General features: G+C 41.6%; 1 protein-coding gene across 2 annotated transcripts; it reads right to left on the bottom strand.

Moving 5' to 3' along the window:
* Positions 1 to 1,918: 1,918 nt before the first annotated feature.
* Positions 1,919 to 27,836, bottom strand: LOC116842875. 2 transcript variants are annotated; one of them, XM_032812682.1, is made up of 9 exons: positions 27,581 to 27,836; positions 24,378 to 24,492; positions 23,514 to 24,299; positions 21,904 to 22,003; positions 21,607 to 21,769; positions 7,987 to 8,175; positions 6,812 to 7,004; positions 6,459 to 6,751; positions 1,919 to 6,204 (listed from the first exon to the last, which is right to left on the bottom strand). In XM_032812682.1, exons 3-9 carry the CDS (start codon positions 23,758 to 23,760, stop codon positions 5,644 to 5,646), a joined length of 1,746 nt encoding a protein of 581 aa, XP_032668573.1. In that variant the 5' UTR covers positions 23,761 to 24,299; positions 24,378 to 24,492; positions 27,581 to 27,836; the 3' UTR covers positions 1,919 to 5,643. The 2 variants fall into 2 exon arrangements, with proteins under 2 accessions (XP_032668573.1, XP_032668572.1); XM_032812681.1 differs by having other exon boundaries at positions 23,514 to 24,492.

Below are 27,836 nucleotides of genomic sequence, written 5' to 3'. Positions count from 1 at the left end.
TCTCTCTCTCTCTCTCTCTCTCTCTCTCTCTCTCTCTCTCTTTTCCTGTATCGGCGCAATTAAATCACCGCCGAACGATTCGGCAGACGGCTAAATAGGATTGTGAAAAGTAATCAGCCACGGGTATCAGAGTGCGTTGATCACTTCTGCATCTGTTCGAAGGGAGAACGCTTTCTGAAAAATTTATTTCGAGCTTGATGTCTCGGTGGAACGAGTAGACGATGAAAAGCCAATAAGCGACACAATAATTTTCTAATAGTGCAAAATTAATGGCTATTGTTCAATCATAAAACAAGCCGATATTTATCACTGTGGGATTATTAAACAGTGACAATAATTTATTCAATTAATGAGTGAAAGATATGCAGTGCAATGCAAAGATTTGCGAATAATTATCTCAATAACGCTATCATATACTGCACCATAAAGAAAACGGTGAAGATGATCGTTCGAGCTTGCTGGTTTAATTTCGGAGAAAACGGGTAGAATTTCTCGTTCACTGGTCATGCGTTCAGCTTGCTGTTGTCGTTCACATTAAATAACGAAATATCATTGATTTTACGTGAGACTATAAAAAAAAGCAAATTGTATAAGCGTACTTGTTATCGATTACTACATGAAAAATGCATGATGCAACCTTGACAACAATCATATCGAATGACACTCCTCCCACGTGTTTTGCTCAATACAAACGAAATATCCCGTCCGTGTTCGCGAACAGTAAACAATACTTTATCGAACAATTAGGCTGCACGTGTACGACCCTTGGACGTAAAGTGTGGCGTCGGTCCCGATGTCACACCGATGCTTATCAAGTCTACAGTTCCATCTTAGCCTCATTTGACAACCCTTTTGCAATCTTTATTTTTAATACGACGCCAATTGTGGCAATAAGCGGCGTATGTGTGGCGTGTGGGGACTATGCGCGCGAATTCCTCAAGATGAAAATGTAGTACGCATACGAAATATCGCAGTTGCCTGCGTTAACGACGCGTCAGATACCTTGCCTCGTTAATTGAGCGACTGCTCCATTAAATAGTGGAATTACGGTCATTGGACTGAGACACGCGCGTCTGACGAGTGAATTTATTCATTATTCCACATACGTGATTACAAATTGGATTGGGAAGATTTGCGCTCTGGAGTCGGTCTCCCAATCGAGTTAGGATGATAAAGTAGTTCTCGCTAATAGGTAAACGACCAACTACTTAATATACGGCAATCACTTAGAGAGAAGAACGTTCAATTTAGGAGAAGAAATGAAATCTTTATTTTGCAACAACTTACGACGTGATAAAGGTTCATAAGAAATACCCACACTTGTCTTTGAACGTTTTAATAATTTTACACAAGAATTTGATATAAACGAAATACATTGTGTGTATGTGTGTGTTTTTTTCTTTTTAATACAAATACAATACAAATACAATACAACTTGTACAGTTTCACTTTGTAATGCCTTCGATATGAAAAGCTTGCGACATGTTGAGTCATGTAAGAGAAAAGTGCGTGTGTAAAAGAGAGAGAGAGAGAGAGACTCTTAATTCATTCTTTACTTACATTGTTCGATTATGGTCCCAATACTCTTGTATTCTTTCCAAGGACACGTCAAGAGCTGTGTTTCAAGGCAGCACAGAAGATCGTTGAATTTTTTTAACGACGGAGAAATTTTTTTATTCGCTGCGAAATAAATGCGAATTTTACGGTTTTTGCGCTCTTACTTGCTTCTCGTATATTAAAGCTCTTCATATATTGAAAAGTAATGTACATTTAATGTATATTTCTGTGAAAATGAAAGATCAAGTGAAAATGAAAAGATGAATGCTTAACACTAGTAATCACTAGTAATATCGATTAACGGCCTCACACAATACGAAACGAACGAAAGCAGCTCACAATTGTAGTAACAACAAATACCTCCTCATTCGTGCCCAATAGTTTATTTTGCAAAATAAGTTGACATATACAATGGGATGGCTTAGTTGCTCGTAGAAATGAATATCTGTAAGAAAAATCTCTCCGCATGTCGCGTTAACGTTACATTCAATGAACACAACGACTAGACATTACTTTCGATTTGTCAATTATCTCGGAAAAATAAAAATAATAGGATTAGCATGTTAAAAATTGCAGATTTCGACGTAGCTTGCACTTTATAAAACATTAGAACAGCCTCCGCGACGTTTACGCTCTCATCGCTCTCGCTATATCTTCATCGATTTTTCTTACGCATTAAAGTCTTTGTACTAACCCTCTCACGTGCAATGCGGATGCTTGTAGATGCAACCTTTCATATTTTTATATCATCAAATAAAATATATTACATAAACTCCGAGAGGAAATTGTCACCAAGGATAATGCAAAATATTTCGATTATTTTTTTCCTGCGAAAAGGGAAAATATATACAATTATATTTGGAATTATCCAACGAGAAGAACTAAATTAATATAATAATAAGGAGATTATTATATAATTTGCGAATTAATGATCGATCAAGTTGCGCGTGAGAGGATTAATTGTTGTAATCATTTACGACGTACAACATAGAAGGACGGACGCGTGTCTTAGCGGGTCCAAATTTGTATTCATCACATAAGAAAAGTTCCTCGCGCGCTTGCTCGTGTCAGGTATCATCTCTTATCATCTTATCACCTTCCAACTTTTAACTCTTGAATAGCTTATAGAGATCTTTACGCGGTTGAACGTCGTCCAGTACTTTCACATGAGCAGATCATACTGTCCTCCGTTGCAAAACGAATTGTGTATACACATTGCGTAAAATGGAATTGTCGAACGCTAACAAAGGTCAGTTTTATTGAATTATCTTATATTAATAGGCGAGACAATTCTGAGGCAAAGGAAAATTATAAAGTTACAAAGCTTCCATACATTATTGCTGTCTCCATCGATTGACAACAAATGAGCATAAACTGCTGGCGCATTAAAAAGCAATGAATGTGGAATATTATATAGAATATAACATTTTCTAGGTGTGTGTGTAAAATTCAAAACTATGCTATATTAAGAGGAATATACGTTTTTAAAATTTATATAAACAAACAATCTTACGACGCCGTTCCGATTGTTCCACTCTTTTAAAGAATACGGCAAATTCGTAATGTTCTTAAACGTTCAACAATAATAACGTATATTAATAACGTATAATCTTATATTATGGAAATTGAGTGTAACTCCCGTAACATTCTCCTTCTCCCGTTTCAATCTTGCGTTATGGACTTGGGCGACTTCTACTTTCGCGTTTCTAATAGTTGGCTCGTGTATCTAAATCTATGATAATCTTCTAAATCACTCTATCGACAATTACTTTATATCGCAATAGAGACTTCTAAGTATTTCGAGAAAAACAAAAAGATTTCTCTTCAACGCTGCATAGTAATCGCGCGCTGATCACGCTCGAAGACTTGGCTTTGATGTGTCTTTACCAGATACGACGGTGATACTTCACATGCCACTCTTGAAATCGACACTTGAAAACAACTATTTCCTAATAAAAAAAGAAAGGAGTCTTTCACTTGGATACTCGCTAAAAACTCTCGCGTCGATAAGACATTTTTATCAATTTAATAGCGCTATTCAAGCCAAGTATTTCGCACGTGATCGTCCGAGTTCTGTCGCCTCGAAAGGATGATCAAATACTGGTTATGAACGAAATTTTCACGTTTTGCCCCGTTATTTGAATTATACTCCATGTTGCAAAATTGTATAAGCCTTAATTGATGCATATTAATACAATCTTGAATGATGTCAATTGAAACAAATTGGATACGTGGAGAATAACTATAGCAGCAGTAATAACGACGGTATTAGTGAAAATTGGAAAAGTACGTGACGCAAAGAATTCTGGCTATGCATACGGGTTAAGGGCATTCAATTTTTCTCAATGTCCCGCCGTAGTCAAGTATTACGGCGAGGTATTACAAAGCCAACATCCGATAACGTTTGTAATATATTCAACGTAAGCGTATAAAATCTGAAATATTAGTAACATAGTGTTTCTGTCGAAACGTAGTTATTCATAGGTAAATGCTCGTCGGCTCGCGAGACGCGTCTCGAGGGACGTCTTAAGAAACTATTTTGGCACTAGAATCCACATAATCGTTAGGTTAGGTTTTAAGCGTCGATTCGACATCCTCAAACGTCTATGAAGCTAATAAAAAATTGTTCACATTATGTGCGAGCGTACGTGTATGTATGTGTGTTTGTATGTACGTGCTTTTATATTCTTACGTGTGTGTGTGTGTGTGTGTGTGTGTGTGTGTGTGTGAACGTTGTAATGTATACTGACTTGTTTACTAGATGTGAATGCTTAGAAATATAACGTCTTACGTAGTACTAAAGAACTTACGATTATACTACAATGTGTAATATCGTTACGATATAGCGATGCCTAATCAATCAAGTTTGAATCGGAAGTATCAGTAAATTCGTAGCAACTGCCAACTCAAAACTGACCGATATGAAATGTTTACAGTACATACAATAGATCCATTTACAAAATGCGTTACGCGACACGCTACGTATGATCGGATATACGCTTTTATCCGCCAAATTTCTCGATTTGGCATGTACAAATTTTTTGGTTCAATCCAAAGCAAATTTTATTTGTCTTTTAATTTAACGACTTTCTAAAAATCGTCAAAATGATTTGCGAACCAAGTGTTTGACAATTGTCGAAAAGTGTCGACGTACGTAAAATAACAAACGTACGTGAGATACAACTACACGTTCTGAAATAGATGGAAAATAGAAAATTAGACGAGTCCTCCGCAGTGTGTCGTATATTGAAAAATCTTCTTAATATCTACCTTTTGAAATATATGTCACTATCGCGAGTCAAGCGGTACCTTTACCACTATGTGAAACGGTGCAAAAAGATACAGAACTGCAATGCTTTTTTGATTACATCGTGATTGTTCCACCGTTACGTTAACGCTGGCCATCATCACTGCTTTGTCTCGGTTATGAAAGATACCTCCTCGATACGAATCAAACGGTCCATATCAAAGTCAGGCTTCGCGAAATTATCGTCTCTGAGGGTTTAGAATATAACTCTACGAGTTATAACAAGAAAGCACTGTCGTACACGGCTCTGTCGGACTGCGTGTCGATTACTCTCCCCGTTGCGTTCTCGTCAAGAACGTGTCAATGCGAACCGTCACGCAAAGATACCGAGTAGAGTGTACCGTCAAATCGAATCTCTTGGTGACTATTGCATCTCCTGCTTGTGACGATTAAATCGGACGATTAAATCGTTCAAACGCTGAGTCGTTACGTCCATCTCGTCGTACGAGACTCGTTCCAAATGATTCGAACCTACGAAATATACGTCCACGATCTTTGTCGCCTCGTCTTCTACGCGATTAAATAGCCATGGCCGAGCATCACCGGGGTACGTTTCCGTGTTACATTACACGCATATATATGTATGTATATATAATTATATATATATGTGTGTGTTTATTCGCTATACCAAATAACATAATTCCTACGAGTGTAAAGCACCAACCATATTCGCTGCGTTTCTTCAATCCCTGACTAGTATCTTTCGTTGCAGTTTCTGTCGAGAACATTGCGTCCCGATTCGAACGACGACGAGGGATATCCCTTCACCGGCGCACGCATTAACTTTCCTTCTCCTCGATAGGACTCACCTCGTTTTGCAGCAGTTCGAATTTCGGACTCAGACTCGGGAGTATACTCCTGGTGCTCGTTTTGATTTGACTATATTTGTTGTAGATATCCAAAGACTTTTTACGATCCATCTCGAGTGTCTCCTCGATCAATCGTGGCGGAATGCTGCTGGTTCGCTTGTGACTCGGCACGAAAACGCTGCCTTCCGGCTTGTGATCCGTCGTCGTTCTGTCCTGCTTGTGTTCCGGCGTCAGCGTGCCGTTACCCAGTTTCCGCTGTTGCTCCTGAAACGCGTCCTCTTGGACGTCGTCTTTCAGCAGCGCGCCGGTTATCACAGGTTTATTACTCTCCGATTTGGTGGCGAAGTCGTTGCTCAGGGCCTTTTGCTCCATGATCTCCAACTTGTTGGGCGTTGTGCCGTTCACCTGGAGATTCGGGTTCGATCGCACGGTGTCTGGGAAATTGTTGATTTCCAGCGAGTCTTCCCGTATCACTGCGCTCACGACATCTTGCAGGGATGACACGTTTTTGGATTTTCCAAAAAATTGTGGCTGAAAAACGGACGAACGATCTTTCTGTTACGAGAGCTTTTCGCGATCAATGATATATTTATACATTATTGCGATGTGACCACGAAATGACAAGGCAAATTTCATCATCCTTCGCATCAACTCCGTGGATATATATATATATATATATATATGCAACGATGAATTTATTATTTCTTCATCTGCATACCAAGATTGTGACAAGACGATTCGACAAACAAATTGATGAGACAACTGGTTTCTCTCTATCCACTTACATTTTTATCCTCGTCCTCTTCACTGGTCAAGTTTCTGGAATCGTCCAACAGCGTCTTCTCTATATCCGGGGACTTGTCAAATTCCACCCACTTGGATCGTCCTTCCAGCTTTCTCGACAGCACATCCGACTCGTAACTGCCGCCGTACATAGGATAACCGAGATGGCCAGAGTCGTATTCGACCTGATTGCCATAGCGGTAACTTGGGTTGGCCGAGCCTTGACTAGATATCGACAGATCCGACTGTGACAAGCCGGTATTGGTGCTTCCGAACAATCGAGTATTTTCGAAGCCTGAAACGACAATATGGAAAATAGATTTTCAAGTGACATATCGTACAGAGGGACGTTTACCTGAGGATCTATCGTCTGGTATTTCCTCCCTGTGTACCAAAGCCTGTTGATCGGTAATTCCAGCGGTCATGTCGTCGGAGGACCCTTTGTTACCTTCCATTTCTTCCCTGTCGTAATCAGGCTGTACCTCTACCACAAATGAGCATCCGCTGTCTTTATATCTCGCCGTGGGTTTGTTATCTTCCATCGTCACCTGAAAAAGAGTGATCAAATTGCTACGAAAACAGTCGCACAAATTAGGAGTACGATTTCTTCGAATGACAATTGTTTAAGTGTAACATGTTTCGCGTAATCCACGTTTTCCAATGAATTCGAGCTTCCTCGTACGGTCAGACGTTCCGATTCTCTCACGTGAATTCACGAGACGTGTCTACCGGGCTCGTTTCTTTTTGGTGGGGCCTGAGTTACGGACCCGGAGTCGGCTCTCCACGCCTTTTCCTTGTTCAATAGTTGGGGCACTTTGTACACGTACGTGCGAGGAGAATGGATCGAATGGTGGCGCGAGTAGAGCATTTAGAGGGATCGGGACGGAAAACAAAGTGGTGCGAAACATGAAGAGAAAGAGAGAGAAAGAGGAAACGTAGGTGTAGACAGTGGCAAGTGGCTCGAAAGATTTTGAGAATCTCTGATGAACGGACTTCCACGAATAAGACGAGGCTGTAAGTAGGACGATAGGTGGGGATGAAATTGCTCGGTAACCTTCGACCTTACAGGGTCGGTCAAGTTCAATAATTATGAATCTGCTTCTCTTCTCGGCAACTAACTAAAGAATTTTACTACGGCGCTTTTTACACAAAAAAAAATATAATCTCATCTTTAGCGGGATCCTCTTATACACACGAGGATTCTTCTACAATCAATAGAAAAATATTTTGAGCACAATATTAACTTTTCTTCATTAGAAGAGAAATATTTGTTCGGTTTTCGCTTAGAATATAGAATTGCAAAAAATAACAATTTGCAATTAGTTTCTTTTTTGGATATTAGAATGTTTTCCTTTTCTTTTCAAAAGAATTCTCTTGAGACCATGTACAAAAGGATTTCTCTAAGAATTATATATTTTTTTTAATACAACAATTTCACTGTTTAGAGTAAATAATAATTGTCATCTATGTTGAGAAGAATGTTGTATTCGGTTACGATATCATTGCGTTAGGATTCACTCACGTACTTACCGCACGTTCCTCCGTTTCCACGATAAGGTGATTATTTTTCAGTGTAAGAGTGATGATATTTCCATTCGCATTCTTGCTGGTGTGATTACCAGAAGTGGTGTACTCCACCATGGCCGCAGGGGCAACATTTACGTTCTCCATCACCTCCGTTTCACACATATATCGGGGTACATCTAGGCCATTCACCAGCTGAAATTAAATACAAATATAATTGTACGATAAAGAAGTTACGTAACACATTATATTTGTCATCCAAATATTTCATTCGTCATTCTCGTTGCTGTACGTGCACACAGAAGACTCGACTCGACGATACATGAAATCCTAAATATAAATCAGTAAGAAGGAACATTTTTCTTTATGCTTTCACGGATTAACGTTAATTCGCGAAGAAAAGATGAATTTTTTTCATAACAAACCGATTTACATCGAACATTTCCCGTGTGAGAATAATTTGATCACCTCAACCACGAATCGATATTTGTTTGTAACAGAACTTGGTGGTGCGGAACGCAGCAGCGACGGTGCGATTTGCGCAGGGACGGGATATGGAGGATTTAGTTACAGTCGGTGGGCGCGAGGCTGCCCTAATTTACGAATGTACGAAGAAGATGGAGCGTCCTGTATAGTTTTTTATCTATCATGTCGCGAAAAGTTATCTCGCGTGCAAGTAGGTGTTCGCGTGTACATTCACCTATACGCACGCAGATGCACGCCGGTTACGTCGTTCTCCGAGCGCCTTGTGCCAAAGGGTACTGAACCTGACCCAAGGGGCATTGCTCTTGCGCTGCGTCTCTCCGTTCCTTTTCTGTTAGATCGCTACACACACCGGTCGTCACGTTAGCCAAAGCGCGCAGGTATCATTGCGGGGCTTGACTCGGTACTCGCGAATAGCAGTCGAAAACACGAACCGAAATACGAGCCGTAAGACGCGAAGCGCGCGATTATTTAACAGCGACAAGTGCTCAATCTGGAGCTGGCGCTCAATGAAGGTGCGCATTTGCAATATTTTCTGCGCTCAGCAAATGCAATCGTATTCACTAAATTACAAAAGTGTCACCTGCGCGCACGTAAATCACACATAACATATTAGTTTGAGGCACACATGTACTTTGAGAGGCAAATTTTCTCTTTTCTGAAAAAATTTGATGAGATAATTTAATATGCAATCTCCAGTCTCGGAAATTCATGGAAATCTTGATACGCTTTCATCAACTTCTCTCTCTTCTCTCTTCCGAACTCCTTTTATATTAATCTGCTTTTATATTTATTTTAAGATCTACGGCACTTGTGTCCACTCCTCGCGGGAAAGAGAAAATATATCTCGTAGACGCGTTCCGATTTAGAACTACTCAGCCTTTCACCTCTGTCACGCGGATATCGCGTCCAATCAAACGTCATAGTACAAGATAATCTCGTGGAATCTGAATATTCGTAAAGAAGCACGAGAAAAGCTTTTGTGTTTGTTCGTTTCTTATGGTTATGGAAAAATAAGATTGGTTTGTAAAAGTCGTTCAAACTATGTTACCCAAACGTGAATCGATATCGTATAAACTAAAGACGACTCTGCGATTTGTTCGCGTGTAAAAAAGTGTTCTCGTTACACAGAAATAAAGTCATCTTATATGATACGAATATAATAGTTTTTTTCATTAGCATTACACAATGACGCATAATATCGATAGATGAGCACTCGATTATTAATAAATGGAGCAAATATTGGATAAAGATTGGAGATAAAGATTACGCGATAGAGAGAAACTCGTGTTGTAATATCCAAAAATATTCTTCACGGCTTATATTAAAATTGGCAGATCGGCAAGCCGGTTGTATTATAGGTTTAGAGTGAATCTATCGCGCTTAGAGTAGCGTTTTCTATACGATTACGTTTCGTGAGTTGGCAGTCACGTCGTTGCTTCTACTAGACGTCCAAGTACTAAACACTCAAGGACATTCACCGCTTTGTCTCTGATCTTTTTGGCTAACACCGTTAGAGGTTGCAGACGGTCATGGAAGACGAATGAAGGATATTTATAGGCGGACGTTCTAGTAGTAATTATGGCAATCGGACAAATACACAAGTCGTTCATGGTCAACAGGTATATCTGCTAATTGTTGGGATAGTAACGCTCTTTTAATTATCCTGTCTCTTTCGTAATTCAATTAACAATTGACTTTGTGGTGGGGTACTGATGTTACCAGAATTCTGTTCAAGTTAACAAGATTTCTGGTCAACAGTTACAAATTCTGGTTAACCAGAAACCTTATTAACAGAATTCTGGTAGCTTTAGCCAGAATTTCTGATTCGTTCGTACTTCATCAAACATTTGCTTATAATCCAATCAAACTTTTTTTTCCGTGTAATTCGTTGAGTTATAAAACACAGTGCAACGAATCCTGCTGGCGTGTATGATACAGCCGCTTGTTTGATCTGAAACTAAAAAGCAACCAAGATTATTATTTTATACAAGCGTGGCTATCGTCTGAACTAGGACTATTGGACTAAAGCAACATTTGACAAAATGGCAGCATCAAAAAGTAAATTGTGAAGTCGCAATTTGTTTCTTGATGCCATTATTCCGTCAAATTTCGGTTTAGTCCAATAATTTTAGTTCAAACGATTCTAGTCATACCTATATAAAAGAAAGATCTTGTTCATTTGTTTTTTTTTTTGTTTCAAATCACTACAAGCGGCTATCATGCATGCCAGCGGAACACGAGCGTGTTGCGCCACGCCATATAACTCAAACAATATACGAGTTTTATTTATGAAAAAAATCATCTTACTCCTCAACGCATAATAACAACATACTAAAAAGTTCATAAACATACGTAATCTCTTTGCAAAAAAATTCCAAAGAAACTTTCTTAAATCTCGCCTACAAATTCTACCTAGAGTCCTCAACCATTGTATTCTTTTGTATATTTTCAAGAATAGCAATACGATAAGCACGACACATTTATAAATTAAGATGTTTAGAGACAGGTTGAAATAAAAATATTTAACTATGAAAAATTACAAATTTTTGAAAAGTTTTGTACTCAAATCTGAAGCAAAGATAAACGCTCGCTTACATTCCTTCATGCTGTTTGCATGAAGGAATGTCTCTTACTTTCTGAATTTTTTTTTTATTCTATTTGTTCGATGCAAAATGATGATGAAAAGAGAAAGGAGAAATAGTTGAAATAGAGCGTAGGAGGTTAGAGTTTGTGCGTTTGTTGAGATGCCAAAAGTAGCGTGAATATTCGATTCGTGACGCATATTTTAACGATACCGTTAGAGGTCCCAGACGGTCAAAATGATTCCGGTCTTTCTATACCACAATAGAGACTCTGACTATACAAACAGGTAATCATGGACGAGATAGACGCGGCCTTGAGTTATTTCGTCATCGTAAAGTCTGTTGAATTACATCACGATACATCTAAATCAGGAAACAAAGATGCATTTCTCGATCGTCCAATTGAAATATGATATGCATCAGCTAAAAGAAAAAAGAAAAGAATTTTTGGACCAATTAAACTCGCACGATATAAATAGCGCATTATAACCTGCAGACAATGGTGAAAATGCATAAAATAAATAAACTTTCGAGATATAATTTAATTGCAGGACATTCTTTAACGAATTCGCTGCCAATCCGTTTTCGTAGAATGGGAGGTTGTCATTTGTCGCCATTGATTGACTTATCGGTATTATATTGGATGTTGGCGTGCCAAGCTTTGTAGAGTAGTCTATAATATCGACTTTGATACCGTTAAATTACACTTACATTTATGACCAGTAGAAGCTAAATGTGAGAGGTTAATCAACGACCATATGCAGTATTTCACGGATATCGTCGTCGAGGTCAGGCTCTAATGCGTCATTCGAAATTGATTGCGAATGTTTGATGCATCAAAGGAAGAGGAATGACAATCTCGTCTTGGAGGATTCAAGGTTCTCAGATGCGATTTGCACATATCGAATCACTTCCGCGTGTTGCCGGCACTGCTAATATAATTAATACGTCAAGTAATTTTCATAATATCTAGAAATCCTAATAATTCGTAGATGTAAAATTTTGTCAGTTGAGATGTTTGAAGTTACTCCTAAATTTCAAACAAAACCGATTGCAAACGAGACACATAAAAATAAGTATCATATTGCGAGACCTTGTTTTTGTGGAATTTTTTGAGTTTTCTTACGTCGAGTCGTCAGTTGGAAAGAAGTGACGACGAACGTGTCGCGAAGAGAAGAAATCATTGAACAAAACAGCCATCGGCTTTGCTAACAGCGTTTATTATATTTCGAAGTGACCACATCCGTGTTTCTTTTCCTCTTGGCGCTTACATTATTAATGTCAGTCACTTTGGGCGCTCATGCAACATTTATGACCGACGGCCGTTCCAGAAAAGACAGTCACGGAAGATACGGATTGGCTATTCGAATTTGTTTGACCTTTATGATAAAAACCACGTCAGATAAAAAGTAGTGGCAACTTCGACGAACGGTACAAGCGGCTTCTGGTCTCGTCCGTCTATTTTCATGGCGAGAGAACACGTCGATCGCGATTTTAATGTCCAAATTTCGTTCACCATAGTCAAGAGGTTTTGGTCGTAAGAGGCAAAATTTGACCAAATTCGCTTGAATATTTTACAAATGCGCCGTAACGGAATTCTATCATAGCTTGTAAAAATAAACTTACAATTGTAAAAAAAAACACAATTCTTTCATTAAAGTTTCAATAAGAGGTGTTGTTGGAAACATTGCGTTTCTTCTCTTCGATCGCTACTTCTGAAAAATCAAGTTCTAGCAATGATGATTCTTTTTTATCCTTCTTTTTTTTATTTCCTAACAGATATGAGCCGCGAATAAAGCTGCAGTTTCGGAGTCATGCTCGCACGACGACGGTCAGCGAAATGATATTGACATAGTGCTGGCAAATGAACAGAGACCTCCTTGTGGTTCTCGTAGTCGAGATAAGCTAATCTCTATCATAGTCTGGTACGCCTCGCGAACGCGTATAGCAAACAACGGGTCTTATCACTTTATACCGAGTACGTCATTCGATAACTGCGCTTCGTTATGTTCCGTGCTAAAAACCTAAATCTGCAACTATGTCGCGATGGAGGATCCCGAAATCTCTGACTTAATAATTCAGCGAATTTGGAGGTATTCGAGCTGTTGACGCAATGTATTTCGCGAATTACTCGTTATTAACGTTATCTCAAAACTTGAAAAAAAAAGATTCTGCTTCGGACCGAAAGTTCTCGGTGAAGAAAACGACAGGCAAATTTTATATCCACCGTCTTCTCTCAGCCACCAGACCGTACGGACGCAGTTGTATTAATATTCACGTACTAACGGAAACAGTAGTAACTTTATCTTCCTCCACTTCCCCGTCTAATTCGTTGACCCCCTTTCCTTCATTTCGCGCGTGCAAGAGCGAGCGAGTGAACAAGAGAGAACGAACAAACGAACGAACGAACGAACGAACGAACGTGCATGCGTGCGTGCACGACACGTGCGTGCGTGCGTGCATACGTGCGTGAGCGTGTATACACGCACACCCTCGTCCGAGCTTCCTCGAGTTCGAATCTCGTCGCTCTAAAGGATTGACCAAAGAAGTTGTCTTTCAGTTCCCAAGTTGAGTTACACCCGGTAGAGAAAGCGAGCGAGAGAGAAGGAGAAAGAGAGGAGGAGGAGGATGGCCCCGTGAACGGTGGGTACGGGTGGACGAAGCGGAGGCAAGGGGAGGGTGACCGCCGCGAAATAACCGACTATCCGAAAGGGCCGGTGGTAAATAACTATAATTTCTTTTAGACCCGGCTACAGTCGGGGTTTGAGCGGAATGGGCAATACGTAGGATAAGAGTAGAGAATCGGTGGGGGAATTGAAGAAAGAGAATAATAATAAGAAAACGAAGAGGGACGAAGGAGGAGAGGAAAGGAGAAAGGGAGGAAGAGTGGCCACCACAACGCGATGGTGGAAGCGAGATGTGAGGACGGGAGGATAGGTCCGTTGCTCGCGAGGCTGACCAGAAGAAGTAGAGAAAGAGAGAATGAGAGAAAGAGAAAGACGTGGTGGGGTGAAAGCGGTCCCAGGCGCACGAGTGCAACGACCCCTTCGGTTAGGTCAGCCACCCCACGGACGCGATACAACGCGACGAGCGCGGGTCCGGTCGGTCGGTCGGTCGGTCGGTCGGACGGACCCGCGCGCGTGGTCAGAGAGGAGACGGGTGCACGGATGTACAGCCGAATAAACGGGTGGTTGAGCGAGAGCGCATCGATGAGAGAACGAATGTACAGCTGAATCGGCGATAGCGTGGCCGAACTCGAGGAACGAGGCAAAAATGCAAAAATGCTAAGAAGCCGCCGCGCGTCCTTTGGGAGCCTCGACTTCCTGCAGCAGAGAGAAAGAGGATTGCGATTTAATGTTGAGAGAGAGAGAGAGAGAGAGAGAGAGAGAGAGAGAGAGAGAGAGAGCCGCGCCCTCCATTAATCTTTCATCGCCTGATGACCTAAACTCGCTTCTTCAGTTTTTAGCTTTTTTTAAGCCGATTGTATCTCCCGTTGCGATCTATGACACTCCACGTAATAATAACCTATGTGATCAATAAACGTGACGCAATGAATGCACTGCTGTATTGAGAAAGCGATAAGCGATACACGACAATATCGGGGAATCCGCGTGTGCAATATGATCTGGAGATCGATAAAATTCCGCGTAATGCTCACTCGCGTTACGCTCGTCATTGATAGAAAGAGCGTCCGATTCGTATTAAAAATTACGAAATGTTATTTCGAGTTATTGTCGTCGTTATTGCATGTTCAAGAATGAATCTTGATTGATCTTAATTGGATTCTTCGCCTCTATATGCAATTTCAATTGACGGTTCGCGTCATGTTTCTCAAACCATTCGACCATGCGATAACTATATACCCGCTCTCTCGCGACGTTTTCTTTTCTTTCCCTCCTCTTTTCTACTATATTTTTGCATTGCAACATCGCGCATCGGCCGGGCCGATCCTCTCGAGCCTCTACGAAGCAGCGAGCTAAGTGTCTAGCGGCGTTCAGAGCGCTGTGCGGCTTCGGCCGGTCGCCGAAGAGCGAAGGGGAGACCACCAGTGGCCACACAGCATAGGGGCAATCGAGGGCAACGCACCCGGTCAGCCTTGGCATGAATTGAGTCTAGCAATGCGAAAGTAAAGTTAGCCAGGCGCATTAACGCCCAGTGACCCAACTTACCTCTTTCGCTGCGCCGCGCATTTCCTTCGCCTGAAATTTTATTTTCGCACAGCGTGTCTCGCCCCACTCGGGACCCGCAAGACTCGCCAAGATCGGGCTAGTTTTTCATCGCTACCAGATGCAACAAGCAGCCGATTCCTCGCCGCGCGGATGGTTTAAAGTACAGATCGCTTTCTCCCGTCGTGAGATAGCCGCGCGCGTGTATATATGCACATTCGACGAGAGTGCGTTCAACATGCATATAGCCCGCGCGCGCGGAATGAAGTTTCGTCCTCGCGATTGTAAGATGCGATTGGCCGTTTGAGCGAAAAAATAGTGTGACTCATGGAGAAAGTATGTAGCGCATACGTTGCTTTTCTTCTCTCCTCGCCGTGCGAATCGTCGCACTTTTCGCAACGCGATTAACACGCGACTTGTTAGGATTAACAAGTCCTTCCTTCGGTCGCCGAGAATAACGGTAAACGCCAATATGCAATCTGAAGTATCCGACTAATAATGCTAACAGCAGAAATACACTCGTTTCCTATAAGATTCCGCGACAGCTATGCATGGAGAAATCACTCTCGATAACATATAATGGACAGACATTTTTTTCTTTTCCTTTTTCAAAGAGTCATCACTCGAATTTCCATAAAGTCAACTTTCGACGTTGAAAAAATACTCCGCGACGAAAACGAAAAGCGTGAAATTTCTGGACAATCTCGAGAGACGGTTTATAACAAGGCAGACAAGGAAAATAAAGTCAAACTGCGACGTTGAGTTAGAGGATGAATCATTTTCCAGTATCTAACATTTTATCGTCTCTTTGGCGCGTATCTCAAAATATCGCGAGACAACACTAAACCAACAAGAGGAGCTGAAGCTAAAAGAGTGTCGTCGGTGCGAGTCGTAGAGTAAACCGACTATGCGTAAACAATGACACACTTTCTCAGCACTCTGTCGCTATCTCGCTATATTCATTCGTGTTGCATACGTAGTGAAGCTCGATCGTTCGATCCAACGACTGTCCAAGTTCCGTATATTCAGAAAGCGCGCGTATTGACAGAAGCCCTTTTTCTAGTCACCCTTCGTTATGTTTCTCACATATGAGATAAAACGGATATGCGTTTTAGAGTAAGGGAGAAAGGACGATTTATAAAAGATGCAACTAAACGGTCGCGAGATGCGCTCTAACGCGACGCGGCGTTTTTTCGCTCGAGTATTCCAAAGGAGATCAAAGTGTAACGATTATTCAAAAAAAGGAGAATAAGGAAGAGAGGAACATTGCGCGGACGCGTCGATATAACTTAGCAGAGCTGACGAAAATTCCACCGCAAAAAAGAGATTTCCAGGATTATTCTAGGGAAAGCAAGAGGAAAGCGAGGGAAAAAGGGCCGCGAGCGCTCAGTCGTAGAATGTAGATACGATACGAGCATGGCCAAGGATGGCGAGAAGGAGTCATGCGGGAACGCGTAGGGCGAATGCAACGGTGCGGCGGCGGTGCGACGAGAGGAGAGATCGCGGTGATGCAGCGACAGGACGGGAAAGTGCGATTTAGAGGGGCGCGGGACTGCTCGTATACCGCGGTGGTACAACGCGGGATCCGAGTAGTGGGGGCTAGGAACGGAAGCGGTGGGGGTAGCGCGCTGCTTTTGAAAAAACCGCAAAGCTTTAAGAAGGCGCGCGGTACCCCCCACCACCGAGTACTACGCGAGCAACTAGCGGCCGACATAGACAAGCGCTGCGCTTACTATTACTGGAAAATAGTGCGGGTGCGACATTGGTGGCCCGCCGACCGCTCTGTGAAAACTCGCTCTCGTCCTCGCGAGTCGGACGTGAAATAAAAAAAAGAGTGCGTTCTCGCTCGGTATTGTTATTGTTGTTATTGTTATAACCGACATCTGATATATCGATGCGTACTTTTTTGGATACCGTTCCCTTGGATGCAATCGGAAGGCAAAGTAAGGAACTCGATCATCGGTGACATCTAATCGTTGTGTGTATCCATCACTGATGTAACAACTATTCGTTTATAAATATTTGAGTGAGAGAATTAAGTTTTCTTCTCCTTTCTTTCTTACAATGTAACCAATCTGCACAAATCCAGTGTTTATATTTGGAACGTGAGTCTCTAATGCGAAATTAATATTCCATTCTGATTACGAACATTATCCGACATTTGAAAAATATGTTTGCGCACATGATTGTACATAAATATCTATTATTGAAGTATTCGCCGACTTTTCCACACTGATGGACTCTTCCGAGTCCCTTTCTATCGTGATTATATCTTGTAAAATGCGTCTTTTTCTTGTGTTTAAATTTGAAGTTTAAATTTTTTACGTACGCGCGCGTAGCACGCATCATATTTCTTTAAATTTACAAAAATATCAAAATCTCATTTGCTCACTTCCTGGTTGACGCGTGATTGAGCATACAGTTTAAAGTCCAAGCAGTGCGATGAAATATACGGTGTACATCATCCGTTTTCTGTTTTTCTTTTTTTCTTTTTTAGCAATAGTACGCGTCAGTGATACTAAATGGCATAGTGACAAAATCATCCGTAACAACGCTATTTCTGACCAATGGCAATAAAAGTCAGTGAAAATATGACGAAAAATACATAACATGTGCGTGTGTGCCGTCGAGTTCATCGATCGGATGGAGTCCTGATCGATAAAATTCGAGAGGACTCCATCCTTTTGGAAGTAGAAAAAGAAAACAAGAAATGAGTTTGGCGAGTATCGAATGTATCCCATGAGTGCGTCGCATCGCTACAAACAGCTTCTCCGAATACGTGCATCAGCTAAATCCACTTTTCTACCTTCGTTAAGTAACTGCACGCCTTGAATGATCACGAATCGTTTCTTCGCTGCTCCGTTTCACGGCTCTCTCGAGTGTATTTAATGCCGTAGGGACACGTGTGATCAATGAAAGTTGCACTGCTACTTTGCTTCGCTCCGGAGTACGCTTCGGCCTTGATTCGCGCGATAAATTTTCTCCTATGGCAAAAACTGCTAGCCAGGTACGTCCGCGTTTCCGTTGCGAAATCAGCTTCTTGGTTTTTACGTACACTCACACACGGGTTCTGTAGCTTTGAAGGTGCTCGTTTCAGATATAAGTATTCAATCGTTAAACGATCATTTTGTAAGATGCGTGTGCAACATGTGAAGGAGAGTTTACATATTTTACATCGTGACAAAAGTGACGTGCAATTTATATTTTATGATACTGAACAATGTGTGCGTGCGTGTGTGTGTGTGTGTGTGTGCCCACAAGTCCAAAAACAAATCTGTGCGTGAAATACGTTTGTATGATCACAAAATTACATAATTACTGTGTAAGTCTCAAAAACGTGTCATGGATCTTTGTAGACAAAGCATCATCGACAGGGGATAAAACGGCACGCGATATAATCGGTAATAATGCGTTAAAAATTTATTTAATTAAATGTCGCATCCATACTCAGTGAAACAATGCGAGAGATGAATATTTCTACGAAGCATTTTACGCAACGACCGCGAGCGATCGCGTGCTATCATGTCAGAAAATCGGAAATAATCGACCACGAAATTTCCCGAAAAATATATAAAATGAATTACGAGAGGCGAAATTATAGAGGTGGACAACTCGTGGTACTAATGAAACCGTCTCTTGGCAAGAAACGAATTGCCACGCATGGAAAGCTGGCCCGGTTTAATTGCAGAAGTCAAACATCGTATGCAACTTTCACCAACGTCAGTGTTTATGCATCATATGCCCTTTTGCCCCACAGACTTCGGTTGGAGCAGGCGAATGGTGCATGTGTGTGTGTGTGTGTGTGTGTGTGTGTGTGTGTGTGTGCGTGTGTACGTGACAAAGAAAGTATAATATATTACAATAACGTATAATATATTTCATTAGTAGGCGAAGCTTTCTTATAGTCATCGCTCGACGCATACGACGCAATATCGCCGATTTTCGCGCGATGTTTTGAGAAATCCATTCGGATTTCACTTCAATCTTATATTTTAATGGCTTCGTATATTCGCAGGAATCCATTTTATTATTTTCAAGTGCTGAAAAAGAAGAAATATTCGTTCCCCCCGTGTGTTACGTGTGCGAGTCACACTCCTCACATACGACTAACGAAAGATTTATCCGCGATAATGCACCGCATTTCGCATTTGTTTCCGTGAACGTTACGCGCATCTTTGCACTTTTCGTGACCCGCGCATTTGCATCCGCGCGCTGACGGTGGCGGGTTCGACGAAACGAAAGAATAGAGCGAGTCACAATATGCGATAAATATGCATCGACAAAAACTCGACATATTCAGCTAAATGCCGTTATCGCGATTGCATACGCGCGAAATTAAAATCAGGTCAATCCCGCCGTCCTCGAGCCAAGCAGACGTACGGTATTTTTGGCTGAGTCATACGCACACATGTGAATGTACGTCGACGTGCGTTTAATGCATGCGTTATGTGTTCGCAAACGTGTGTTCACCCACACACGACGAGTGCGTGGACGCTCGTTCGCTCGCGGCGTGCAATACGCACCGCACCGCATTAATTGGTAGACAAAGTTAATGGATTCCTCTCTACGTAAGCTGAGTGAGTGCAGATTGATCGGCAAAACAAAATATCCGCTCTGCTCACTTTGTTAATTAATGTGCATATGCGAACGATAATGCCTCGCCCGTTGTTGAAAGTACAATGTTTGGTATTAAACTGCGCTGCTTTTTGCAACATGTACGAGGTCTTAGCTCTCTATGCCTCTTAAAATTCTCGATATATAAAATTGACAAACGTTTTTTTCATTACGTCGCATTCGCTTGATCCCTAAAGATTGCGTTTACTTTTGCACGAGCGCGCCCTTCAGTTGAATTTATTTAATAGAAAGAAACTACACGGTATCCGCACACAAGAGGCAAATTGGAACGAACTCGCGTAGTGCAGTGTATTTTGCGCGAATGAGATTTTAGCCGGAAAGAATTTGCCAGCGAAAAAGTGAAACGAGGCCAATGAGCCGAACGGCTCGGCGATGCATCGCTATTAAATGCAAAGCGTTGTAACGGTACGTCCGCAGTGCATAGTTTTCGGCTTCTGCTTCTCGCAAAAGCTGCGCGCGCGCGCGCGAATGCTCCGCGAAAGGATATCGCGACAGTCAACAATTGACTCCGTGACAATGACACCAAGACAATTCTAAGTTGCGTGATGCATTCTTGCGTTTCTGTCTCATTTCTCTGCGCGATCTGGGGCAGTTCTGTAAATGCTCGTCGCGTATTCTATTACAGCACAGCCTCAAGATTTAGACCAAGGTCGACGGTATTTGCGTGGTTACAAACCGCGTCGTGCAAAGTAATCGAGCGTGGACACACGTGAATCGAGTGATCTCGTATCGACAGCATTAAAGTTCACAGGGTATTTTCATCGGGCTAATCGTAAATTCTTTGCCGCGTGGTGCCGCTCGTATTATTTATGATTGCGAGGAGTCTCATTTCGTCTGCGAGAAATCTCACGAGCGGTTTGACGAATCACCTGTGCAAGCCTGTACACCTGTTGCAACGCGATATTCTCTCTAAAATATAATCGATATATTCTTCACTGAAATTCCATGCTTATAACTGGTGGTTTCACAGTTATAAGTATAGCATTACAAAGTAGCAAAATCTCGCTGAAAGGATCAGCTTATATACTAAGCAAAAAATGTTTCGTAATGTTAACTGGAATTATGTAGAGAAATAATTGCTATAAATTATGATCAAGGAAATCATTTTTTTATATATTCAATTATATATTTTATATATTTTATATATTCAATTTCATTATAATGTTAGAGATAATAACCTCGTATTGCATATTACTACATATTATATTATAACATTTTCGTGTTAGAGCAGCCGAAAAATATGTGATTGGGATAAAAAGGCTATAGTTTTCGTCAGATCAACCATTTCTCTCTCAGTGTAATAGCGAATATTTCGATTATTGATGCACTTTGCGAACACAGACTGTACCATTGCACGCGAGACGCATGAAGGCCGTTAATTCCATTGTCGCAAACGTATACGTGGAACAACGTACAACAAACTTTGTGTATTATTGATTTTAGAGTGAAATCGCACAGCCACTGGTCAGAATCAGTGAAAAATAAGAAGGAAAGTGTTTTCACTGGTTCTCAATCCGATCTCTGATCGATGAAGTATTTCTTTTACTGATTCAATCAGAGACATTTTGACTGATTCATATTAAGAGAGTTGTATATTCGTTAATATACAACACTCGTAATCTGTTCGACGAGAAGGAGGGAGGAAAAATTGATTTAACGCACTGTTAGTTTGCACATCGATCTCTCCCTCTTTCATGCCTGTCGGATTGGGTAACAAACGCGAAAATGTTAAAAAGACTATTGTCAGCAAGACTTACGTCTTGCGCGGAGAGAACCCTCGTGGCAGCTTGAACGGGAACATTTCCGGAATGCGAATGACGACGTTGCGTTTCTACCGTGTTATCGCGAGTACACGCGCTCTTGTACCAAGGTAAGCCATTCCCGCTGTCCCGGTCGTTTCGATATTTTCGCCACACATGCCTGGAACGCGCAAATGATATACATATTAGGGAAACTTGTCGTTGATTACGCGCGTTAGAGAACAACTGGTTGGCGCTCTCGCATTGGACGCCACAGATGCCGTATCTTTTTCGCAACGGGCAAAATTAGCATACCTGACACCGAAGGCGATCCCCAAGGCGATGATCAGCGGTAATAACGTCGATATGCACGCGAGTAAAACGGTTTGTATGTCTGAAAAGCTGGCGAGAATACCTGAAATTATTATATTTCGGGTTAAACGTGAAATTCTTGGAGCGAGAGGACGATAATAACTCGAGTCGTTTTACTAGCTGGCGATACGTAGCAACGGCCATGATCACTTTTCCCGTGGTGATCATTCAGTAATTTATGCACTCGCGACATTTCGGCAATAATGTCACAAGTTTTTAACAGCACATTAAGGATATAATTGATTTGAAAAGAACAGCTTTCGAGTTTTTATCGAAGGACTTATCGAGTGTCCCTCCCGATCTTCGCCTCGCAAAGAGAAAACCAGGGTCTGTTTGTCATTAACGACAATATCACTAGCACTGTGTGTCGTTGCGCATCTTAACACATATTATATACTTGTGCAGCATCAACAACAACTCGTTAACAATAGTTAACGAATTACAGAATCGCACTGCAGAGAAGCTGATTGTGGAACTGATCGATATTGATTGGAATGATTCCGTTATTTCCTCGATCTATTGTGTGTTCTAGAGAAAACGGGATTATTCCGATTGGACTCCATCGCGAACAGTTCTATGGTAACTCCTTAGGTTCTTCATCGAATATTTGTGCATAAAAAGAAATAGTTTGATTGATTTAGTGTAGCAATTACAGTTTGCTGAGCAAAATTAAACGTTATAACTAAGCAAATTTGGTAGATTTTATGTGAAAATTATGCGTGGAAATAATTGTCTCTCTCAATCTGTTCATAGAGCAAACCTATCTTCATTTTGATGTTATCTTAATTATTGCAATATAAATAATAAAAAAATTGAAGTTTGCGAAAAATTAATTTTATTAAACAAATATTGAACTTGCTCAATAAATAATAAAAAACAATTTTTGTTTGTTCTACAGAGAAGTGCACTCTCACTAACAATAAATCTGTGAGTGCAAATATCCGTAATGAAAAATATTATTACGCATTACGCAATTTTAGTTTTTCTTTTTATATTAATAACTGTGTGTATTTGTGATATAACGCATATTGATATAAATTATCTTTATGTACGCGTATGTGTGTATTTACATTTATAATATTTTATTATACTATTTGAATGTAGTTGCAGAGTGTAAATATTCCAGACTTTTCAATCAGCATTGCTGCTTTAACTAAATTCTATTGCCGGAACAACTAATTATTCAGCTATAACAAGATCCATTAATGTATTTCCAAGTTTCCTTTGATACAAGAGCAATAAGATGCAACAGAGTAAGAAGAGCAATAATTGTGTATTATGTTTTCCACTGGTGTGGTAGAGAATTGTTTCGGTTGTGCTAACAAACCGTGTCATGCTATAACATCAAAACTTATTAGGTATATACAAATCTTACAAAGCTCTGCGACTCAGTTATAACGTAGCAAACTGACTGTCGGTATATTATGGCTGTGGATTTATTAAGCTAGTGAGATTTTCGAATGCTGTGACAGCAAGTCTTGTCTTTTTTGCCGTATACATTTCGTATGTGCATAATAGCGTTCATGATATGCTGCGCGATACCGTATACTTACTATGATCGAGCTCATCGTGCTCGACAAGGTATCCCGTCACGTTGTAGACGTGATGGTGCGGTTTGACGGTAGTGACGGCTGCAGAATCGCCCGTCACTACTGTGGACGGATTAGTGGGAATCGTCGCCTCGGCGTTAATCGCGGCCGCGACTACGGTGGAAGGCAGCAGTGTCATCGGCGTGAGATTCAGCTTCCTCACCGTTGTTCTAGTGTACGCTGTACGGTTGTGTGTCATCGTTTCTGCCATTTGATTCGTGCCCGCCGATACATCACATTACCAAGAGATTCGGCCAGACGAGTCCATATCGATTCGAAAGATGGATGCGAAATCAAGACTAACCAGATGACGATTTACGCTGCACTCGCTCTTTCGTGCCACACTCATTGCGTTTTTCTCCCCGGGTTACTTATCGCGTCCTCAATTCCGAGTAAATTTATCACGTCGCGGTGATAATAGGCATCGCAAAGGATGCGCTCGTCGATGGGCTAATGTATCGCAAATATGTAAACCTCACATTTTCATGTATGTATATGCAAATATATGTACATATACATGCAGTCGCCCACACACGCCATTTCATCCGAAGCGAACTTTGACGTTAGACTAGACGTCGGCGCGATGACACGAGGAGTTCTCGTCCCGCTTCACTTTTGCCTTAGTAACGATGATCAGACACCACGTTGAAAGCATGGCGATAGAGAGACAAATCTCTCTCTCGATTTCTTCTTCGCATTGTCAAATGCAATTTTTTTGCAATTTCGCCGCTCGCTTATCTGCCTCGCCAGCTGCCAGTGTTATGTTAAAAAAGTAGATAAATCGCTTTGGAAAATTTTACGGTCGGAATCTGCTTCATCTGTATTTACCCGTGCCTCTTTTTCTCTCCTTTATCGTTCACCTTTTCCATATTCGCACGGCGATCCATCACAAATGTCGTTCGCGTGCACGAAATTCATTCTCTTGGCAAATCTTGATGTGTCACTGTAACAAGATATTTTGTTGTCGTTTAATTAAAATTATCGGAATTAATCAAAGATTTATCTTCAGTTTCATCAAACTATAATTAATGTGCACGCGCGCATGCGTGTGTGTGTGTGTGTGTGTGTGTGTGTGTGTGTGTGTGTGTGTATGTATGCGCACACGACAATTTGAGTTGTAATATCTATCTACATCTATCATTTAATTTACAAATATATTGTATAATCGTATCTGTAGAAACCGTCTGTAACCATCCCATGTTAAAAAAAAACAGAAAATTGAAAATTACAATATCTTCCGATTACTTTTGCTTTTAGCGCATTTTTATATGTAACATACAAGACAATGTAATTTTTTTCTTTCTTTTACCTTGACCTCATGTGTATTATAATCAACAAAGAAATGAGCGGGGGTGTAATATCGATCCAAAGTTCGAAAACTGAAAGGAGCAACGGAAACTACTTTCAGGGAGTAACGTAAAGGTACATTTGTTGGCAGACAACATGAAAGGAGCAGTCATGAAGTTACGTGAGTGATCGAATAATGCGATACACCTTTTATAGATAATTTCACTGGAAAACTGTGGCACACGGTATGTATTATACGTCATATATATGCATGAGCGTCTTATACAGGCTATAAAGCAACGATTACACCGGTCGATACATACGCAAGCGACACACCGCGAAACCCCAGGCGACAATCTTACGCACACGGAGTCGCTGTCGCTATTGCGATGGGTATTCAGTGTACTCGATACGCTATGTAGCGCGCATAATGTCGCTACATGTGCGATATATACGTCGTGGCCTGTTTGACGAACTCGCGTCCCGCAAAGTGCGCCATAGCGCGCTGCAACATTCTATGTAACGAGGACAAGGTATGTAGAGACAAGGTTCAATCTAGCGTTAAGCGTGCTCTCTGTACGGTTCGCGGCACCTCTCGGGTCATTCTTTTCAAGACTGCGGCGATAAAGTAAAAATCGAAGTGTTGTCGCGCTGCCATCTCAGGAAGAAAAATATTACTCGGCCCGGCGATTCCAAATTGTGCGAGAGAAAGAGAGAGAGAGAGAGAGAGAGAGAAAGAGAAGAATATCAAAGAATCGCAATTGAGTGACCTTGTCTAAAGACTTTCCCAAGGTTTCTCTCAGCATCAAGTGTCGAATGGAGCTTTATTGTACGGCATTTATTGGAGAAATTTAGCGTATAAATTTCCCATCTGCCTAAATGAAAGATTTAATTATTCATGATCTTGCAATGTTTGCACATAACATTTAATAATTTGACGTTCTGCTTAAAATATTGTGGAATATAGACACAAGGAGAGTTATACAGGTCTGTCGAAATTCCACTTCGCGGCAGATTGCATTCTAGAAACCAAGGAAGAACGGATCTCACAATGTGCGAGAGCATACCGCCGAGATCGCAAGTTGCCATCTCCTTCCGCGGGTGACGATCCCATCTTTTGGCGAGGCAGCCGTTTCTCATACGCTTCGCCTGCATCGGTGCAATGTCCGATGAAAGGGGCGGGAAGAGGGAGGTGAGGCGAAGGGAGAGGTTGCAAGGTCCAGGACCGCAGTTTGGGTAAAGCCGTTCAACACGCCACGACACAGCTCTCTTCTAGAGGCTCATGCCTTAACTCTTAACTGATCGCGCTGTAAAGCATTCGATGGATGCGCGCGACCGCGACTTTGTCTTGCGGCATCAAACTTCTTTCTTTTATTAATAGAAACTCGGAAAGATGAAATTTTTCTCAGCGCGTTTACACACATTACGGAGAGAATATGTATCCCTTGGGATATTATTATATATTATATATTATATATTAATAAAAATATCGACTTATCTCCCACAAATGGAAATTTGAAATGCATTATGCGATCTTGTGTCTCGAAGAGAGATTGCAGTTTTGGTTTCTCGATCCACTTAAATCTCCGCCTAAAGTTGAACATTTTGGCGAATCGCGACAAAGAGGTAGCGTCGACTAACACAAAGTACAATCCTTGTTCTTCGTGGCTCAGTAACCTCGTCGGGATTTGAGTACGTGACTAGGAAATTACTCTTCTCGCGCAACGCTCGCTTCCACAGTCCCGGGAATCGAGTTTGCGTGAGTTAGTAGGATAGAAGATGAATTTTCGTGAGATGAGGGATAAAATTGGACGGACATTGGAGCCTCGTCCAACGGGCGGAGGCTTGCCGTTACGTTATGGTACTCGTAATTGCGATGGCGCAATAGCGTCCCATCGATGGCTTTCGACTCCACACGCGCACAATTTTGATCGCCGAAAGTCGATAACAGCATGCACCTAATGCACTTTGGCTCATTTGCAATTTGACGCAGAACGTTCGAGTTGCAGTCGCAGAGCGTGTCACAGAGCGCATTCGCCGCGATAAACATTACTTTTCGTCTCTCATTTCTTAGAAGAGATTGTTGACTTTCGTTCAACAATCGCCCGTTAATCAATCGCCAACGTTACATTAATATTTTTTAATCGTTATATATCTAGTCGCGTTTAGAATTTCAAGCCGTACGTCTCCGATTCAACGTTCAATCGCGCGATACAAATTCTGAAATTTCGAATATACTTTTACAAAGTTAAGTGTCGCAGCTGTGATCATCGATTTATCGTCACGTAGAAAACGCATCACTAACGCGACAGAACGACATGTAGACCCTCGAACGTGCAGGAACAAAATATAGTTATATATCATATATGACTCCCGTGAACTTATTGTTAGGCGAAACCAATTGCTGCTCAACGGTGATTACATAATACGGTGACACGTCACACATACAGGCGTCGTAACCGACAGATTTTTCAAGTTATTCGCTACGTCGCTCCCTGACCTTAGAGAGCCTTTGAACTTATATATCGAACGCACCGCGCGTTTCCATTTTTTCGTGTTACCATCCGGGTGACCTTTGGAGCAACGTGTGAGGTGGGTGCGAGAGCTCCGTAACCGGGAAACCGGCTGCTAGACTAGGCTCGACCAGCAGTCCGTAGCCCTCGATCGGATCGTCCGACTATTCATGTGCGTTATTCGTGGCTACGACGAGGAGACGTATGCGCGATTCGTATCGGTGTACGTACCGATTACGGTTTCCATTTTCTTCCGGAGCAAAGTGATGCATCTGGCTCGAGCATGACGAACCGAAATGGAGAGAGATCGCTCGAAGTTGTGTCGAGCTCGGGCTCGACCGGACGAGGCCCGGATGCCGACCGGCTACCTGGACCAACCTCAGGCGACCTGGGACAACGAAACACGGGAAACGGCACACCTCTTTGGCTGAGCCGCCGGCGGACTTGATACGGGCCGCGAAAGGGAGGCTGCGAAACTGAGATGAGA

This window comes from Odontomachus brunneus, unplaced genomic scaffold, assembly GCF_010583005.1.
Source record: "Odontomachus brunneus isolate Ranch 3 - 2012 unplaced genomic scaffold, Obru_v1 Obru_scaffold_028, whole genome shotgun sequence".
Lineage (NCBI taxonomy): Eukaryota > Metazoa > Arthropoda > Insecta > Hymenoptera > Formicidae > Odontomachus > Odontomachus brunneus.
Note: the sequence above shows the minus strand (reverse complement) of the source record. Positions and strands in the feature narration are given on the sequence as shown.

What these genes read in the sequence shown, in the direction of transcription:
- LOC116842875 (XM_032812681.1), bottom strand. Translation starts at nt 23,760, where the DNA reads ATGGCAGAAACGATGACACACAACCGTACAGCGTACACTAGAACAACG. An exon ending in GGGATCGCCTTCGGTGTCAG is followed by an intron (nt 21,770 to 21,903) that starts GTATGCTAATTT and finishes TGCGCGTTCCAG; the next exon opens with GCATGTGTGGCGAAAATATC. An exon ending in ACCAGACGATAGATCCTCAG is followed by an intron (nt 6,752 to 6,811) that starts GTAAACGTCCCT and finishes TTGTCGTTTCAG; the next exon opens with GCTTCGAAAATACTCGATTG.